This window comes from Astyanax mexicanus, chromosome 18 (genome assembly GCF_023375975.1).
Source record: "Astyanax mexicanus isolate ESR-SI-001 chromosome 18, AstMex3_surface, whole genome shotgun sequence".
Lineage (NCBI taxonomy): Eukaryota > Metazoa > Chordata > Actinopteri > Characiformes > Acestrorhamphidae > Astyanax > Astyanax mexicanus.
Genome location: NC_064425.1, coordinates 19,287,411 through 19,307,581, shown reverse-complemented (window position 1 = coordinate 19,307,581; position 20,171 = coordinate 19,287,411). Strand labels below are relative to the sequence as shown.

At 39.3% G+C, this 20,171-nt stretch overlaps 1 protein-coding gene across 2 annotated transcripts in view; it reads right to left on the bottom strand.

Moving 5' to 3' along the window:
* ssh2a (slingshot protein phosphatase 2a) overlaps positions 1 to 20,171 on the bottom strand; it is a 30,819-nt gene that overhangs the window by 8,840 nt on the left and 1,808 nt on the right. Inside the window, exons 2-3 of one of the 2 annotated variants that reach the window (XM_007236816.4) lie at positions 17,852 to 17,895; positions 573 to 685 (exon numbers count right to left, since the gene is read on the bottom strand). In XM_007236816.4, the coding sequence (XP_007236878.3) occupies positions 573 to 685; positions 17,852 to 17,895 (157 nt within the window). Of the gene's footprint in view, positions 1 to 572; positions 686 to 7,157; positions 8,345 to 17,851; positions 17,896 to 20,171 lie in introns of those variants that run through there. The other variant, XM_007236815.4, reaches the window with a different exon arrangement.

The window sequence follows — 20,171 nt, the reverse complement described above, 5'->3', positions numbered from 1 at the left end:
TAGGAGTACTTCTGCAATTACTGTGAGCATGAGAGTGATCTTGCTAATGGATCACTGTGATATTCATGCATGTTTATAACTGGATCACTGCAGTTGTCTGATTATTTAAGTAATCTAAACATCAAATTAAGAAATCTAATAAAGAAATGGACTGTGAAATATGATTGAGATAAAATCCATGTATTCTCGACTCGACAGACCCTGGTGCCGGTAATAAGCAAACACAAAGCACCTGTGAGACGGCAACAAAACACTTTAGGAGCTGAAACTGAAGAATTCAAATAATCTTAATCTTTATACTGGTTTTTGTTCATATTGCAGCATGATGTATTTAAAAAAAATCAGAGCACGAAGTTGATAATTTATATGATGTTTACATCATGTCTTATTCTATAAGTGTACTGGCTGGGTGGAAAGCAAAAATCTGTTTATTGAGTTTTCCCATTATCTGTTCATCCGAGTTTATGTAAATGCATTGATCAGACTACTAACAAACTCCAATGTTCTGCAGTAATTTAATTATTACAAATGTATATGTATGTATGAGTGAAGAAAGAAATTGTGTAGCAAACCTGTGTGTTTATTCCGCCGCTGTGTAACACGGGGCACTGAGGAGGGTGAAGATCCATTTCCACGGGGTAAGAAGACAGCAGCGCCTTTGACTGTGAGGAAATTTTCACTGATACTGAAAAAAAGAGAGAGAGAGAAAAAAAAATCACTAAAACTGGACAATGCAGTACTACCAAAACAGTCCATTGTGGCCAGTCTTAGAATGGCAGCTGGCTCGCTCATGCACACACACAGAACAAACAGTTCGTATTTGTGTGTGTTGGGGGTTTATCCCTGCCTCTGTAGGACAATGTTTTACAGCTGGACTTTCAGTGAGAACCCTCTGCAGAGAATGGAATCTCAAAGCAGGGCACAGTTAATCACATTAGTCCTTTATGGGAACATCTGTGACATCAAGACAAGTAAACAGAGTCGCAAATCTCTGACCTTACAATGATTTCCCAATGAGAACAATCTTCAGGAAATTTTTTTAATTCAGTACATACTAAAGCAGAGAGATTAGCTTACTGGTGCATTGTGCTTATAAGTAGAGTTCAGATGTTTGGTGGTTGTTGGGTCACTGAACACAGGTTTGTGGGTTGGGTAACCATGTATAAATTTCGGTTCCTGGACTTTGTAATACCTGGGCCATAGCCTGATCGTTTTTTATTTCATAAAGAATGTTTTTTAAACTGAAATAACCTTCACGTTGACTTCTTTAAACCTTTACAAGCCTTTACAGCTCCTTTACATTTTAAGAGCAAGCACGGCTCACCCTGGCTCTGATCATTTCACAATAATATGGCGTAATTGTTTTCTTTAATATCAGATTCAAAGCTGTAAAACAGGAGGTGGTACTGACACAACAATGTATTTTTATCAATCTGTACAAGGATAGACATTAGCAGATATGTACACAAAAAATTAGACATTGGTCCACAATTAGCACATTAGTGTATCCCTTAAACTTAATGCAATCAAACCAACCTTTATTTTGTCACACCCCTAGCACTAACAGACTCCAAAAAGGACAAGGTTTAAACAGACACTCCTAGGTGTAAATCTGGCCTCTACTCAGAGCTCAATGACAGAGCGGGGCAGCATAAGTAGGCCTGTAACAGTTACTATTAAAGCTGCACCTTCACCATCAGCAGTCTGTGAGAATCTCCATTGACGGAGCTGTGGCCACTGGACTGCTGACTAAACAGCAGTTCCTCACCCAGTAAAAGCCCCCCAGCCACTTCAAAAGGGCCACGATTAAAGCGGGAGGAAACAGCCGGCCCGCCGTCAGCCCAGCCTCCTCTCAGGAGCCCAGGGCAGAAGGATTTCGCCGACATTTGCACAAGGCAAGAGAATGGAGCCTGGGCCCGGGGAAAAACAAAGAAAAACAAAAACACTGAGCTCATTTCCCATAACCCACTCACCCCTGACCCAGCTGTTTCCTCCCTCTCTCTCTCACTTATCTTCTCACTCATTTCTCGCCTGAATTTCCCCCCTCTCTCTCCCTGGCTCGCTCATCCAATCGTTTTTCTACTGCATCTGGCTTCAATAATGTCTGACCTGGGAGATGATTAACTGAGTGCTGTTGAAAAACACAAACGGGAAATGACAGAGGAGAGGAACAGACAACGTCAAGCAACTGAGCAATAAGAAGACGACGACACTTTTATACTGTATTTTATTTCATGAAGAGGCTTCTGAAAGTGTCAGTGCCTTTTACACACACGATACAGTGTGCAGTGTCAAGATCTAGGCAGCAGGCTTGCGGCTAAATATGCTCAGCTAAATATAGTTGAAATGGCACAGTGAACGAATGGAGGCTATTGATAGGCTCCTACAGTTTGGTGTCTACTGTATAACATCTCTGCTCATCATTTCCAACTGTATGCAAAGTAATCATAGGTTCAAAACTTACAGCTGTAGTTACTATAAGCCTGTAATGATGACCATTTATGTTTAGATGATATATCTGTCCCAAAGATTACTGCAATAATCAATACTACTGTAATTTTAGGACCATTTCATGCCACATATATAATGATTATAGCATAATTATGCCCTTACAAGTTCAGTGGAATTTTAATACATGAATAAAGCTGACATACTACCTCATGCACTTTAATAAACACTTTTTGCTAACAAAACTACAATGGGCAATATTGGGGTGTGCAAAAATGATTTGTCATGTCCATATATTGCACAATAAGTCGATGACAATTATTGTCAAGCCTAAATTATGTTAATGCAAACTACAATAACTTCACCATATATCTGTTATTACATTAACCTTATATAATGCAATATTCAATCAATTCAAAAAATAATTATCAAGCAGTTTACGTTATCTTCTCTTTAATAATCACATAATGCAACAACTCAACTACTGTAAAAAAGCTGAGAAAGCTCTGCACTCTAGTCACAGAAGGACTTTTTCCAGTGAAGAGTGAAGAATGTGACCCAGTGCGTTGGTTTCAGTAGGGTCAGTGGGTTTCACAAGTAGAGCTCTATCTGTGTGCAGAAAGCTCAGAGGGCATAGAGGATACACAGCAGCAATTCCACCCGCTGACATTTCACTCAGGCAAACTCTGTAAGGTCATGCTCACACCCGTACTCTCACGGTCAGGGCTGAAAAATAAAAAAAAATAAAAGGGAAGAGGGGCCTGATGGGTCAGACAGGAGGAAATAGCCAGCCTGCCTGTACTCGTCTGCATTCGGCTTAGGAAGATGTACGAAAAAGGGGCGGGGCCAACAAAAACAGGATGGCGGCATCGTTTGGCATCCCGGGACTTGTTAGGGCACGGACACGGCAATCACTATGTAAGGGGCCAAAGCGCGCCACTCGTCAGCCCCTCCAGCGGGCGGAGAGATGCCTGACCCCCACCTGTCTCTGCCCTTATTAGTCACACTCCCACTAGTGAGGAGATAAATATAGGTCCAGGCCTCAGCCCAACCAAAAGGCCTTAAGAGTTCAGGCCTGAGAGAAAGAGCCCAACTGCATTCTGTCACCTTCTAAGATATGGATTAGCTTAGCTGTGCTTGACATACATGACCATCATACAGCAGCTACTGCAATGGAGAAGTACTATTCAGAGTTCACACACTGATTCAGTTGAAATTTGGTTTTGTAATAAAAAAAAAAGAAATAGTTCAATGTGTTGCAGAATATCAAATCCTGCAAATGAATTAGAATATTTGGTATAATTCTAAGCATAAACATTTAGAACTGAACACACAATACACAAAAAGTATAACAATTTGTATTAGCTTGTACTTTTCGGATGACAATAAAGCTGAATCAAATTTAATCATTAGACACATAATGATACTACAGCCAAACAAATTGCAGAAAAACTAGGATCAACCCTCTTTGGAAAAAGATTCAAGCCAGACACTGGATAACCACTGGTCCACACAGTTGCCAAACTGTCTATCCAGAAAGGGAGGGAACTTCCTTACATAGTGGCAGTATGGTGGGGGAGTACAGAACAGGAAATGCTAAAGCTCAGATGGTCAAAACTAGATGTAATTTCTGGTAGAAAATCTCTTCGTTCTATCTTACAATAGAACATATGACCTAAAAAAAATGACCTACAAAGCCTAAAAATTATAGTGTTAAACCAAGAGTTAAAAGTTCTGCTGACAAGCCAATATAATGGGACTGGAACGAGTACACAGTCCTATGAATTTTGCCAAAAAATCACATTGCCTGGCCAGGTGTTTGTAAACAGGAAAAAGCCTTAAATTCTTTAAAATGACCATTCACTGTTCTGAAGAAACTTAAGGAAGTAACAACTATGTGACGCATCAGTTCACTGGAACATCACACGCTTACAGTCGAAATTGACTTCCCAATGCAGCTGCCAACACAGCACACACTTACACAAGCCTTGCCACATTCATATTCTCTGTGCCTCTTCATAGTAAGACACAAGAGAACAGAACAGGAGGATGCTTTTAAATTTCAGGTTTCGACATAGCACTTCCTCGCCTAGAAACCTGCTGCAACTACCAGTTAAACATTAAAGCCCTGCTGACACATACACATACACACCCATCCTTATTTTATAAACTGATTCCAGGCTCTTTATATGTATTCACATGTTTTAGTACACACCTTACCTAAATCCTTCTAAGAAAGGGAAATATATCTGGCTATATTATCTCACCTATCTGATACTTTACTACAATTTTATTCCCACATCAGCTTTGGTTTGTTTGGTCTGACAGCTCTGAGGAAGAAAGCCAGACTCAGCAAAGTTCTGTAGAAAACACATTTCCTACAGCTGGTGTAGACTATAGCACACATGTGCTAGTGTGTGTGTGTGCCTGTGTGTATTTAACGGTCTATAACAAACAGTTTAACATCAGACTAACCTTCCTCCTTCTAGACATTGTGTGTTTATCCAGCAAATACAATCTAACCGCCTTAATTTGATGCAAGGCAGACAGAAATAGCTAAATTAGGGGGAAAAGGCTGTAAATCCCAGCTGGATACAGTGTTCCAAACACACCATATTCTTTAGCTTGTTAGACTTGTCCAAGGCTGTTTATTCTGTACACACTATCTGTACTGAAAACTCTTTAAGCAACACATCCCTCATTCAATTTTAAAGGTCTTTCATTGCGTTTTGTATGAAAAATGTTTAGCACCCCTTAAAACTAGGCACCTGGGCTCATATTTTTTTCCCTTTTTGTATTTGTTATAGCTCAGTTGCACTATAAAACCGTGCATTTCCAAATGTTTGATATACAACACCAACAAACTAAATCTGATATATGATAGTTTAAACGAATCTTGCTGTAAAAGTTGTGAAACTAATAAGTCTGACACTTTGTTATCACAACTTCTGCTGTCACCTGAAGCGATAGCACCGTGAATAGCTTCCCACCAGGAAGAATACTGCATTTAGTCATGTGATGTTTCAGTCACAGGCAGGATTTCCCCTCATAGCTCTAAAAAACAACATAAGCAATGAACCACCAAGGGCATCAACCAACCCATCAACACCTTTCTCAAATATTTCCTGAAGACATCAGACTGGTTTTCACACTCTGCACAATCATTCCACCACACTTGAGTGTTTTTGAAACATGCAAAATCTGTGGGTGGTATAAGGTTGCCACTGTGGTTTGTCACTGTACACAATCACAACTGTACTGTACATAAAAAAAGCCTAAACATGCATCTTCAGTTCAGATTCCTCTGCATTTTCTAACTGTTGGTAAATTAAGAACATTTCAAAATGGATGAAGGACATTTAAAATAATTTGCATTAATAAATGGTTAAGATGTAAACCAAGTCATGAGGAGTGGTTTGACAGAAACTACCATACTAGAGAAACTTATAAAGTTAGTACAGTTTTCTGTAGTGGTGATAGGAACAACATATGAGAATAGATATTTTAATATACACAGCAGGGCATATATGTATTTTATACATACATTTGAAGATAAAAAATAAAGGGAATTTTACGTCAAAACAGTACCAAAATATATAATATATTTTATCATAGAAAATATATTTATTTATACCAGGTATAAATTATTATTATTATTATTATTAATATTATTAAAGTCTAACTGAATAAAATGCAAATTAAGAGCATATTGTTAATAATCAGGCCCTAGACATAGACACTTCAAAACTTATTATCCATACAGGCTGAAGGATTGCAACATGTGATGCTGCAAATCAACAAAAACAGATAATGTAGATAGTATGCGATAGAAGTAATTTCTCAATGTCTGAAAGGGGGGAAAATTTTGTTTTTTTCTGGTGAGTCAGCTAGATAATAGTGTCTGCAAGGCTCATCAGACCGGCTCCAGCGCAGGTAGCACTAACCAGGTGAATCACACACAAACTTTCCCAATACAGAGGAAGTTCATCACGTCCTGCTGCGTCACACGTTTGGGAAATACTTCACATTCAGTCGCTAGTTAGCTAACCAACATGTTTCTTCATTTCTCTTACCGTCACTAAAATTAAGCTTATTGGAGAATCCCGTACATGTGTTAAGAAGCTTCACTCCTGTCATGCTGAACTAAATTAACGCTGCTTAGTTAGTTGTTTAGCCTTAACTAACCCAGGTTAGTCACCTAATTGCTAGTTCTACACAGTTCTATAACATAAACCCACACATGAGCTTGTTACCGGTGTTCTGTCGAGTTTGGCTACCTTGTCAAACCTGGCTACCCTTGTGTATATTTAACTGCAAAAATACAAAAGAAACGCCATATTAGAGCATAGCCCCAGTAGATATAGGTTAGTATATTTGGATAGCACACATCACTGTATCATGTTAAAGTTATGGCAATGAGAGGTCATTATAAACTGCTTTTGTAATAATAATAATAATAATAATAATAATAAATAAATAAATAAATAGATTATTATTAATGTCAATTTACACTTCTGTGCAATGACAGCGAGTCCAGGTTGTTTAATGCACAAAAAACATTAATCTAAAAAAAAAAACATGAGAAATAAATCAAAAAGTGTGGTCAGCGCATGCGCAGTGCTTTTAGAAAGCACGTCTCGATGGGTAGCACAACTCGACAGAACACCCGGCTCAGTTAAAGCAGACAACAGACACATTAGTGTACTTACAGCTGCTGTGTGTGCGTGTGTACCGGGGCTGCGGTGAGTTTAGCGCCGCAGCATGAGCAGAGCTGTCCCGCAGCAAGGCTCTCCGAGGCGGCCAGTCGAGCCAGGGTCATGGCTGAGACTTGGAGACCCTCAGCACCTCTCTCCCACAGCCATACTAGTCCACTCTGGAAGGAGGAAAACAAGCCAAAAACGGCCAAACGACGCACTGGAGCGTCTAAAAACTCCTTTAGCGACGAACAGGAACCCAAAACGACTCCACTAAAGTAAGTACAGTGAGCGAACTGAAGATGAACCAGGCAGGATCCCAGACTCTTCCAAAACTCTCAAGCATTCACTACAGATATCAGTCTTATTAAAACAGCGCTCAAAAAGCTGGTCGGTAAAAACAAGTTCCTCATAAAAAAGTACCGTCCTTATTTTACAGTAAAAAAAAGTAATAAATACCCTTACCAAGTGCACTAAAGTAGCAGAAGCTTCAGAAAAGAAATTCCAGTTTCAGTGAAGTTGAGGGGGCACGCTGGCTGATCTGTGCTCTAGGCGCTGTGGAGCAGCACAACTAACTTCATGTGGGCGGACTGAAGGCTCGGCCATGTGCTCCAGGCGGAGCTCCACAGCAGGGCCTATAGACAGCCCACAGCCAGAGCAGCTGGCAACAGCTACACGGTCCCTACTCCGCACTAGTGGTAGGAAACAGAAAAATACAGAGCATGCTAAAGTTTGGGCACCCCCATATACAGGTCCTTCTAAAAAAAAAAATTAGCATATTGTGATAAAGTTCATTATTTGTACATTACATGTACAGTGATCCCCTTATCACCATTTGTGCAATATGTTTAACGTGCAATATTGTTCTCACCCTTTTATCTACTATTTATTTGATATTTATTCACTGTTACTCTTTATGCAATAATACTGGTCCACCCTACCACAATCATATCTCTATGCACTAGATGTATATATGTTTTCTATATACTATATATAATTTTTTAAGTATCTTTTATATATTTCCTGTAATAGTTTTTTGTATATATAGATTTATCATTATTTGTTTATTTTTTTCCTGATCTGTTTCTCTGTCCTTTCCTCTGTACTGCTGTAACATTGTAAATTTCCCCATTGTGGGATTAATAAAAGATTATCTTATCTTATCTACTGTAATGTACTGATAAACATTAGACTTTCATATATTTTAGATGCTTTACACAAAACTGAAGTAGTTCAAGCCTTTTACTGTTTTAATATTGATGATTTTGGCAAAAAAGTAAAGAAAAAACAAAAATCCCTATATCAAAAAATTAGCATATTTCATCCGACCAATAAAAGAAAAGTGTTTTAATACAAAAAAGTCATCCTTCAAATAATTATGTTCAGTTATGCACTCAATACTTGGTGGGGAATCCTTTTGCAGAAATGACTGTTTCAATGCGGCGTGGCATGGAGGCAATCAGCCTGTGGCACTGCTGAGGTGTTATGGAGGCCCAGGATGCTTCGATAGCGGCCTTAAGCTTATCCAGAGTGTTGGGTCTTGCGTCTCTCAACATTCTCTTCACCATATCCCACAGATTCTCTATGGGGTTCATGTCAGGAGAGTTGGCAAGCCAATTGAGCACAGTAATACCATGGTCTGTAAACCATTTACCAGTGGTTTTGGAACTGTGAGGAGGTGCCAGGTCGTGCTGAAAAATGAAATCTTCATCTCCATAAAGCTTTTCAGCAGATGGAAGCATGAAGTGCTCCAAAATCTACTGATGGCTAGCTGCATTGACCCTGCCATTGATAAAACAGAGTGGACCAACACCAGCAGCTGACATGGCACCCCAGACCATCAATGACTGTGGGTACTTGACACTGGACTTCAGGCATTTTGGCATTTCCTTCTCCCCAGTCTTCCTCCAGACTCTGGCACCTTGATTTCCGAATGACATGCAAAAATTGAGCAACAGTCCAGTGCTGCTTCTCTGTAGTCCAGGTCAGGCGCTTCTGCCACTGTTTCTGGTTCAAAAGTGGCTTGACCTGGGGAATGCGGCACCTGTAGCCCATTTCCTGCACACGCCTGTGCACGGTGGCTCTGGATGTTTCTTCTCCAGACTCAGTCCACTGCTTTCGCAGGTTCCCCAAGGTCTGGAATTGGCCCTTTTCCACAATCTTCATCAGGGTCCGGTCACCTCTTCTCGTTGTACAGCGTTTTCTGCCACACTTTTTCCTTCCCACAGAGGTGCCTTGATACAGCACTCTGGGAACACTCTGGCTCTTAAATTAATATTTGAGCAGCAGTAAAGTAGTGCATCCCCACTAGCTTAAACCAATCCAATTTAACTATAAATATGTACACAATATATAACTCCAACTCTCTTCACTCTTTAAGTAAAGCCTTATAGTAAAATTATAATTATAGTCACAATTAAAAAGACATGATATTGACTTCTGTTTTCTTTCGTGTGCAGAAAACTACTTTTGATTCATACACTATTCTGAATAAACTTACTTGAATCAAGACCGTTAAGTCATTAAAAAAACAAAAAGATTTGTTTCTTTTGACAAGCTCTGAGTGCACTCTAGTTCATGCTGTTGTTTTCTATAGACAGTTGTGCAAGGGCTATGAATAACTTTAGAGGCAAATAGAACACAAACAGGAAAACTAAATTTAGCAACAGCAACTTCAACCAATTCAATAATGCAAGCTCTTTTGAAGAAGATCTTTGCTTCTCCGTTGGGAAAGAGCCTGGTGACTGGAGTTCATTAAGGTCAGTCTTTCTAACCAGACACTATTTGGCCTGTTAATGCAGTGGAATACAGTGTACAGAATATGTAGCCCCAAGTACAAGAACAAAGGCTAGACAGTAGTTCTCTATTACAGTAAAAGCAGGCTACTCTCTTGTAAACAGGCTAAATGATAAAAACATGAACAGTCAACCCATCATAATCCCTTCTTCATTTACAAGTAACACTATTTACGAAACCAGGCAAATACATCTGTTTGTCGCCAAAGAAACCATCCTTGTTCTGTTTGGCTCAAAGCCATCTTTGACAATAACGTCACTGTAAGCTTACGTCCTTCTTCCGGTGATTAAGACGTCTTAGTTCAACCTCAGGCTAAACAGAAAACTGACTGCACTGGATTCCTGACTCCTCCCCTAAGCTTTTTTTGGAGAACTGTGACATAATTCTACACCTCTAAACATTTTGTGGTTATAGCTGACTGTTAATTACAGAAAATTACTTTCGTCACCATTTGCGACATATTCCCTTAACACCCTTTTCATCTTTGACCTTGTAACTGTAATCATGCCTAATAATATCTAAGGGGAAGACCCAAGACGATCTCAGTGGAATGGATTAATGAAGAGGAGTCTTAATTAAATAATTTCCCTGGTGGTTTGACAAGCGTGTTTATTATCTTGTGTTTAATTTCTTTAAAGTATGAAGCTGTGCTGTCTGGCTTTGTTAGGCAGCGGTCTAGGATGGAAGAGATTAAGGATGTGCTAATGGTTGGTGAACTGAAGAGTTTTTCAATTCCACAATATTTGGGGTGGCCTAGGGGAGCTCATACTATAAACTTGTGTTTATACACAGACTTACGCTCTGCAAGCAGGCTTATCTTTTGAGCAACATATGTTGTGTATATATGTTTTCATTTGAGTTGGAGGATTTAACTGGTCTACAAGCATGACCCACCTGTATTACTGAGTGTGACCATGCTGGTCGACCACCATGAACAGCATCACTAGACCGGTGGACCATCATCCAGTATCAACTGCAGCATATAATAGTTTTGCAAATATGATGACCATCAAAAAAACAGCCTCCAGCAGAAGCTGCTCTCGAGCTAAGTTTTTTCGAAATTATAAGGTAAATAATTAAACTGCAAGTCATCACAAGGAGACTAACATGCATGAGGGTGTGGGATGCTGGTGTCTGCTGTGGACGTGCCAAAAAGAATCCACATGATCTATTACATCACAAGTACACTTGCCCAGCTCTTTCCATAACAGCACAAGATGCTCCATTCCTCACTTCACCTGCAGCTAAATCAACCATGTGCAAAACACTTCACTTCATCTCAGGGGAACATGGCAACACTTGGGGTTGTGCAAGACATGGTCTACTCGTCCCATTAAGTCCCTTTCTCCTCTACCCATCTGGTCTGGTAATCTGAGATGTTGCTGTTGTCATGTCATGTTTACAGAATCGCTCATCTCTCTTGTGCAATGACTCTACTACTGCATAAAAGGTCCATGAAAAGGTCACAAGTTCTTCCTAGATTCTGGATCCTCCCCAAGTCACCCCCAACGCATGGCCAGCTTGCTCTGAGGGGCCAGCTGTTTCCTATACTTGGAGCAGGAAATGTGAGTGTTACATGCTTGACAGCTACATGCAAAAATACTTATAAAGAAGACGATCATGGTGTTCCAGCCATTAATTCTCGCCATTTTGAGAAGCCTTCTTTTAATCTGAGACTTGTTCTCTTTTTCTTGTTTTGGCAGATTAGTTCATTATTTGTGTAACTGATAGTTTAGGGTGAAGATGTCCTTGAAGATGTTAGTACTTGGTTTTAAATTGTGAAATCTGTTAATATAGAGAGAAGTAAGATAATAGAGAGAAGTAAGTTAACTTTGTATGTCCAATGCAGCATCTAGTATATAGGTTCCATCTAATCTCAAGGTAAGGTGTCATTCTACTACAAATAGTGAGGTGGGCTTGGTGCAGGTTATTATTAGTTATTCTGTTCCACTTGCATTGCCATCTGTTAATAATGTAGGAAGTCAATGTTTGCTTGGTATAAGCTGGTTAGGTCTTGCAGACAGTAGCCATCAGCTTGATCTGCCTTTCCATCACCCAGCAGACTGCAGTGTTCTGGGGTCCAGCAAAAGACTGCTTAGTTCAGTTTAGGACTGTACGATTAGTCAACAAAATGAATTTAAAAAATGTGGATTTGACTACTTGGTGTTGACTAATTGTTAATTTGTAAACACAACAGATTACACTTTGACTCAATATATTAGCACAATCCACTTTCAAATATCTTCTGGGCCTTTAAATCCAACTTTCACATGTTTCTGATGTTTTAAAAAGACAGCAAATCAAGAAACTGCCCCAAAACATTTACAGGTGTTCAGACTGGAGCAGACTTTAAAACATGCACTGAGACAAGAGCAATCATTACAGCTAACTTAACTAATGTAGGACTCTTAGAGCCTGCAAGCAGGATCTGGAATCTGTGCTTATTACTTCTTTTCACCACCATGAGGTCTGGGTGTGTTTAGAGGCCAATAGCAGAGTTTAGGCCTCTGAGGGCCTCTGAAAACTGAGAAGAGTTTCAGAAGAAATCCTCAATTGGTTTGGTCTCATTTGTCCATCTACCATGGCTGCTAATACCTGCTTGTCTCGTTTGTCTGGTATCCCTATAGACTGCGGTGTGCCAGGGGAACGTCACGCTGACCTTGTGTTAGGTCATGCTTTTTACTGCGTTATTGTGCTTCTCTCAGAGCTACACAGCACTCCATGTCACTCACATGGAGTAGTCTAGTCAGGACTACAGTACATGTAGGGTAGATAAACATGTAAAGGGTATTAGGGATGGATAGCCTAAAAGAAGCACTTGTCAAGTAACAAAACTGGGTTAAATGACAGAATAAGGCATGATTGAGCTTGCAGCACTGCATGCCTAGCCCTGAGAGGAACAGCCTTGTGGCTCACGTACACATACGTAAAGGTCCTGCAGAACCTGCTCAGCCACAAACAGTAAATGTAGGTTACATGTCAACAGATGTCATCTCTCTCTTCCCTATAATGCTGACTCCTTCCCTTCTCCTCACTCAACCTTGTCCAGTTTCTCTGGAATAAACATTGTTGTTTTCTTCTATAAACTACGGACAACATTTCTCCTAAACTCCAAATAAAAAGATTGTCATTTAGAGCATTTATTTGCAGACAATGAGATGATGAAATGGCTGAAATAAAAAAAAAAGATGCAGCTTTCAGACCTCAAATAATGCAAAGAAAACAAGTTCATGTTCATAAAGATTTAAGAGATCAAAAATTAATATTTGGTGGAATAACCCTGGTTTTTAATCACAAATTTCATGCATCTTGGCATGTTTTTGTCCAACAGTCTTTCACATTGCTTTTGAATAATGTTATGCCACTTCTGGTGCAAAAATTCAAGCAGTTCATCTTGGTTTGATGGTTGTGATCTTCCTCTTGATTATATTCCAGAGGTTTTCAATTTGTTAAAATCAACAAAACTTACTACATATCCGTTACATTGGTAATGTAATAATCACAGCTATGCACAAGATCCGCAGACTAAGATCTGAACTTGTATTATAATTCCTGATGCAGAGCTGCAGTCAAAACATACAGCATAAAACACTTTTTGGAATGAATAAAAAAAAAACACTGAAACAAGGCCAGAGAAATGAGTGCAAGGCAATGTAATGTAATAAAGAGTCTCATAAAAAATACTATGTCTGTGGTAAGTACATCAGTACATGCAAAACATGCAAAATAGGTTCATTCTAACCTATATTACAGGTATAGCTTTTCTATTCAGTTTGTGTTATCAGGACAGAAACTTAAGAAAGAGTGTAAGCTATCTAATTTCACAGTCATACTAATCCCCACCCACTATTTTTGCACAATTTGTTTTTTGAGCAGAGTTTACAATGACCTACAAAAGCACAGAACATGTGCATGACTCAGTAACATCCAGAGCATGAGCAGCACCAATCAAACTGTGCTTGATGGCATCTCTGTTTATGACAGTTTTTAGTGTGTAGTTGATTTGTTACATTTAGCTTTTTAACCAAAAGAAAAAAACTATGTAAAATGCAGAGCACTGCAATGTATGTAAACTGTCCCACTCACCCACTTACACAGTTTTTCAACAATTCCCAATCCCACATACTTGCAGCCACAATGTACCTATATGTGTGTTGTGTGTGGTATCTGCATGCGCAAGATACATTACTTGATCCGCTGTTAATTCTGGCTACTCGTTATATAATCGGCAGGGGGGCTGGGCGCTCATAACTTTGAGGCAGATGAGAATACAAAGACCCTCGGACTGGACAGAATCGCAAGGAAATGATATCATGCTCGTGTCAGAATTACCTAATGCTCCATATAATTGAGGCCACATGTGCAGCTGCAGTTATGAGCGAGATTTGTGGGGTGTATTGTACGACCCTCTCAGAGAGTTTACATTTTGTGTTGGATACTGTAGAACCAAAACAAGATGTCGTCATGCAAGACCCTTCGTGCACCGTCCCACCTCTTGGCGGTGTAGTGTAGTGTTGCATAACGCTATCTCAGTTCTCTTATGATTCAAATGACAGGATTAGACAGATCTGAAACACAGAACTGCACACAGTCCAAACTACACACATTGCTTACTGTCAATGAAATAGTTGCATAAATAGTTGGACCATGAGGGAAATGTCAGAATGCAATACTATTTGGTAGAAAGATAAAAGATAAGCAGAACAACTGATTAAAAAATGTAAACTGAAATAAGCAAAACTCTGTCACATGTATTGTATTACACATACAGAAGTAGTGCTTCTTAACTGAATCCTGCAAATTTTAATTTCAAGCAGGTCGAATATTCATGCAGTTCCTGCAGATTTTGGTGTAGTGGTGAAGTGTTGATAGCGTGTCCAATAATATTTTACCCATTTTCAATCGGGGTCTGGTGATGCAGCCAGCAATGGCATAGGATCCTTGTCTTTAAAAGACACGTGCAAGCTCTTGAATAGTCAGCAGTATGTGGATGATCATTGTCCTGTTGTAACACTGTGCTACTGTGTATGTTCAGAAAACTGCGTATGTCTGTGGTAATCAATCATCTGCGACAGACACAACAGTTAGAGGTAAAAATGCTTAAAAATGCTAAAGTATTCCTTCAAGACAATAGTATGTTAAAAACACTGTTATCATTACTGAATGAAACCTTGCATACTGGCCATGCACAGTAGACAACAGTTCATCTGATCTATCTACCAAGTGATTCTACACTCAAAGCTCTAAAGCAACTCTACAATCTTTTCAAAGGATTCCCTGCTCGATGTTCGTGTGATATGGGCCTTAAAATAAGATAATCACCTGTCAACACAGCACCAGACATACCGACAACAGGGACAGAGTTTGACGTCTGTATTGACGCACTGCGGTCTTGTAAACACAAACAGAAACAGATAGCTGATAATCATGCAAATAAGCCCACTACCTGGACTACTCAGTCACGTACATGGGAGTCAGTGGAGAAACAATGGCCTCATTATATTTATCATACAAACTTACATAAACTCATACAGTCAACTGGTTGACTACTGTTTTTATTAAAAAGGACTGGTACAGGAGCTTCTGATTGCAGCGGTCCAGAACTCTCCATAAGTGAGAGTCACAGAGAAACTGCCCTTTCTCCCAAACAGCTTGCACGTTTAGTCAATGCAAGCATCTGCTAGGTAGTGTTCTTAATCTAGGACATTTTAGCTGTCTAGCAAATAGTGTCTGTCTTCATGCAACTTCATGAGGAACTCTCAAAGCACTGTGTGTGTGATCTGAGGCTTCGTAACTAGTGGCTAAAAAAAGTGAATTATTAGCCTCTGTTCTCATAATCAGGATTCAATTACTTAATACTGATTTTTTTCAGGGCTGTATGGAAATACCAAATTTGTTCTTTTCAAACTGGATTTGAGTTACTTTCATATGTGGTCCTAGATCAGAAACATATCTGATTTGTTTGCAACAACAATGTGAACAGTTAGTTTAGATTTAGTGTTGTTGGCTATCTAAATAGAAAAGCCTGATGTTCACTTGGCATTCAACTTTGCAGCACTTCTCATCCATTACTTCCAGTCGCACAAGACCAGGAGGCTCCAAACTGTACGAACAGGTAGAGGTCAAAATACTATAAACTAAATTGGTACAGTTTCAAACACATAAAAACATGAAAATGAAAAAAAACCTGCAACATTTGGCTTAATAGTGCAAAAAATTTAACTTCACATATTTATTTGTAAAGGAAGATGGCTATTACTAAAGTGCATAAGGCACCCTAATGATTGTTTCCAGGAATTCTATTGATTATAATGTTGTTAAAGGTCAATTAATTTATAAGCCCTACTCTACATCCTTCTCATAATTCCCACAACAAACACAAAAATCATTTGACACTTCTTTTTGTTAAATTTGAACAAAGCTGCTCCACCACAGAATTGTGCAACATTTGTGATCTAATCGATTTGTTTTTCTGAAGTGCTGCCTGCACAATGTCCTAAGGGCTGTGATACTGCTAATGAGGTTTAATTCAATCATACATCAAATTCCAAGACACTGAAGCATTAGTGTAACTGTAATCATGATAGAACACTCTGTACAGTCTCAGCGTTTAAGTACTAGTAATGTAATGGTCAGAAGACTCCTCACAGTGGCTGAAGGGAGTACTGCACATTTACTGGGCACTTCTCTAAAAATGTTCCAATGAATGTTAATATGTGCAAATGTAAAAGACTATTTTTCTGAAGCAATGGTATTAATGATTTTCAGAGTCTGTAGGAATGGCCTTAAGGCAACAGACCATTAACAAGTTCCTTTTCTAACAAGGTACAGGCTATATGCCAGGGGTCTTCAGTTCTGGTCCTGGAGGGACATTTTTAGGTGTGTTTTTCTTGTGTTTGTGTGTGTGTGTGTGTGTGTGTGTGTGTGTGATAGGTTCATATTAGATATGTTTGACTAATAAAATTACTGAGTCTAAGAGGCAATGCATACAAAAGGCATTGTAAAGTGTTAAGCATACACTTTCACAAACTACACTATACAGTTCTGGAAAAACATTAGAAGACCACTTTAAGTTCTGAATCAGTTTATCTGATTTTGCAATTTATAGGTGTATGTTTAAGTAAAATGAACATTGTTGTTTTATTCTATAAACTACAGACAACATTTCTTTCAAATTCCAAATAAAAATATTGTCATTTAGAGCATTTATTTTATATTTATTTGCAGAAGATGAGAAATGGCTGAAAAAACAAAAACGATGCAGAGCTTTTAGACCTCAAATAATTCAAATAAAACAAGTTCACATTCATAAAGTTTTAGAGTTCAGAAATCAATATTTGGTGAAATAACTCTGTTTTTTAATCACAGTGTTCATGCATCTTGGCATGCTCTCCTCCACCAGTCTTACACACTGCTTTTGGATAACTTTACGTCACTCCTGGTGCAACAATTCAAGCAGATCAGCTTGGTTTGATGGCTTGTGATCATCCATCTTCCTCTTGATTATATTCCAGAGGTTTTCAATTTGGTAAAATCAAAGAAACATTTTTAAGTGGTCTCTTATTTTTTCCAGAACTGTATGTCTAAATGTTTGTGGATGCACCTATTGCTTGCACAGATGTGCAAATACACCTGAACCTAGAGGTGTCTAAAAACACAAGCATGATGTGGAGCAGTGGAACTGTGTTCTCTGGAACAAAGGTGCTCCATCAAATATTTCTACCATCATTCTCAATCACTACTGAAATTAGATTCTTGGACCTCAGACAAAAAGACAAATAAGAAACAATGCATAAGCAGGTCCCAAAATTATTTTACATACATATAGTGTATATAGCAGTGTAGATAATAGTATGGTATTCTGTCCAAAGCACTGGCCTGAAATATGAGAATAAAAAAGGGGGTGAACTTACCTCCTGGGCTGAGAATGGCGGTCATCCTCACCACTCCCTGCCTCCTGTAGAAATAGACATAAAAATATAGATAGAAAGAAATAAGTGAGAATTCAGCTTGTTCACTTTGGCATCAAGCTAGACTGCATGTGGACGTTAGACAACACAATTATGAAGGCCACCACAAGCTTAATGTGGAGTTTTAGAAGTGGGGGCATTGGAATAAGGACCAGCTTCTCTGTGTTACTTTCCGATAAGGCTAATATAATACCGGTCCACTGTGCAAACCTATCACAGTGCTTCTATTCAGATACAAAATATTGCTGCCACCATCATCAACGGCAACTAATTCCCCAGAAGTGCTCTCCTACATCCTTCATCACCTCTGTTCTCTAACACATTTACACCTGAAGCCAACAAACCACAGCCAAAATCAGCTAAAGCAAATGAGCTTCAGCAGGGCAGCAGCATGTAAAACCCAGCGTTTACAGGCTCCTGCCCCTCTCAGGCCCAGACTGGCTTTAATCCATGCTGCCTGCTCCAATAATCCCTGACTCCTAGCGTTTTCTCTCAGGGATTAGCTGCCAATCCTCCAGTGTGCCACAGAGGACCACACTGACGATACCAAACTAGGTTAATGGGAGCTGATCAGGCAAACTGCACAGTTCCCACCTCCTACAGGGACTCACACGCATGCAGTCTGCCACAGAGAGCCAGCCAGATTCACAGCACAGATTCTGAGGATCCAGCTGTGGTTTGCAACCCTGTAATGGGAAATGAAGGCATACGTTTCCAAGTAGAGCTGCACAATAACCAGCACTGTCAACTATTCTGGTTTCCTGTATGTTGATGGTTATTGTGCAACCCAGATTACACCAGAACACACTGACTCTTTAAAAGATCCATCCTGGTGTGTGTCTGGTCAATATAAAGGGCACTGAGGATGGAAAATAGGGTAAAACTATTGCATAATAATATTTAAGGATTTTTAAGCAATGGATTGAGACACAAAAAAACAAAGTGCATCCAAATACTACTTCAAACAGTACAAAATATACTACACAATTTGCTGCATCCGTCCAATAAAACAGGACGACATTAAACAAAAAATTTTAAGCACTCGCAATATCCATAGTATGATTAGAACATGCAAATGGTGGATCACAATCATTTAAAATTTAGAACAAAACAAAAAAACATGTTCATATTGCCTACAACTACAGGGCAAAATAAAAAAGCGATATATCATGTTGCCCTAATGCAAATACTAGTGATTTCCAAACTCTGAGGGCTACATGAGGATAAAGAACAGCCTTCATTTTACTTCATAATCTCTCATTTCAGACACTGTTTAATAAGATGCACTTATAGCACTAGTCAGCACAAAACCTGAGCCAGAGGCCCCAAGCTAAGCATACCAATAAGGCCCTAATCATTTTCTCTGCATACAGCACTGAATAGTGGACTGTACATGTTAGGGTAAAATAGAAACGGAGAGGTTCACAGAGGACGTTCTCTAGAAAGAGCTTCAGGCATCTCACAAGATGACTCACATGGGTGCCTCACTGGGGTCACATGATGGGCAGCTGGTAACATCACAACCACGGGGAAGAAAATCAGCCCATTTAACTCACATAACCTGATTTTTCTATTTGGCTGGAGCTCTTCGTCACAGCCTTTCACTGATGGTCTGATGGGCTAACCTAGATATTTCAGGAGTGGAGTCCTTACAGACAAAAGTGTTCATCTTTAGATAGAAATGCAAAGGGACTTGAGGAGTATGAAGGGAAAACAGTAAATAAACAGTGAATAGTAATGTGATAAAAATGTATTTATTATAAAGACACCCCAGTTTATATTCCTGATACCAGCACAAGAAAAACTGACAGTCCGTCAGATTTTGGGACCCCAAGCTCTGTTCTTTCATGTTTTTGATGTATTAGATGAGGGATTTCTTTCAAAGATAATGAGCTGAAAAGAAAGAACACTATATAAGAAAAAGCTGAAAAAATGTACAGAACTGGCATTTCTGAAGTACTCAGCAATAGCACAGGACAGAACCCAAGCCATGCCTCATTGTTACAGAAAGCTTCTTGATCACTATGAATTAGAGTACGGTAGACCAAGCCACCTCACCACCATAATACATGACACAACCTGACAGGTGGGCTACAGGCTACTGCACTAACCCACTTTTCAAGGAATGCCTACTTGTGTCTTCCAAAATGGTACAAGCGGGACAATGTTGCCTGATATTCTAAAGAGCCTCCTTCTCATACCACCATGTAAATATGGCTGCATAATATAACAGTTAAACATTGTTAACGCATGAGCACACGCG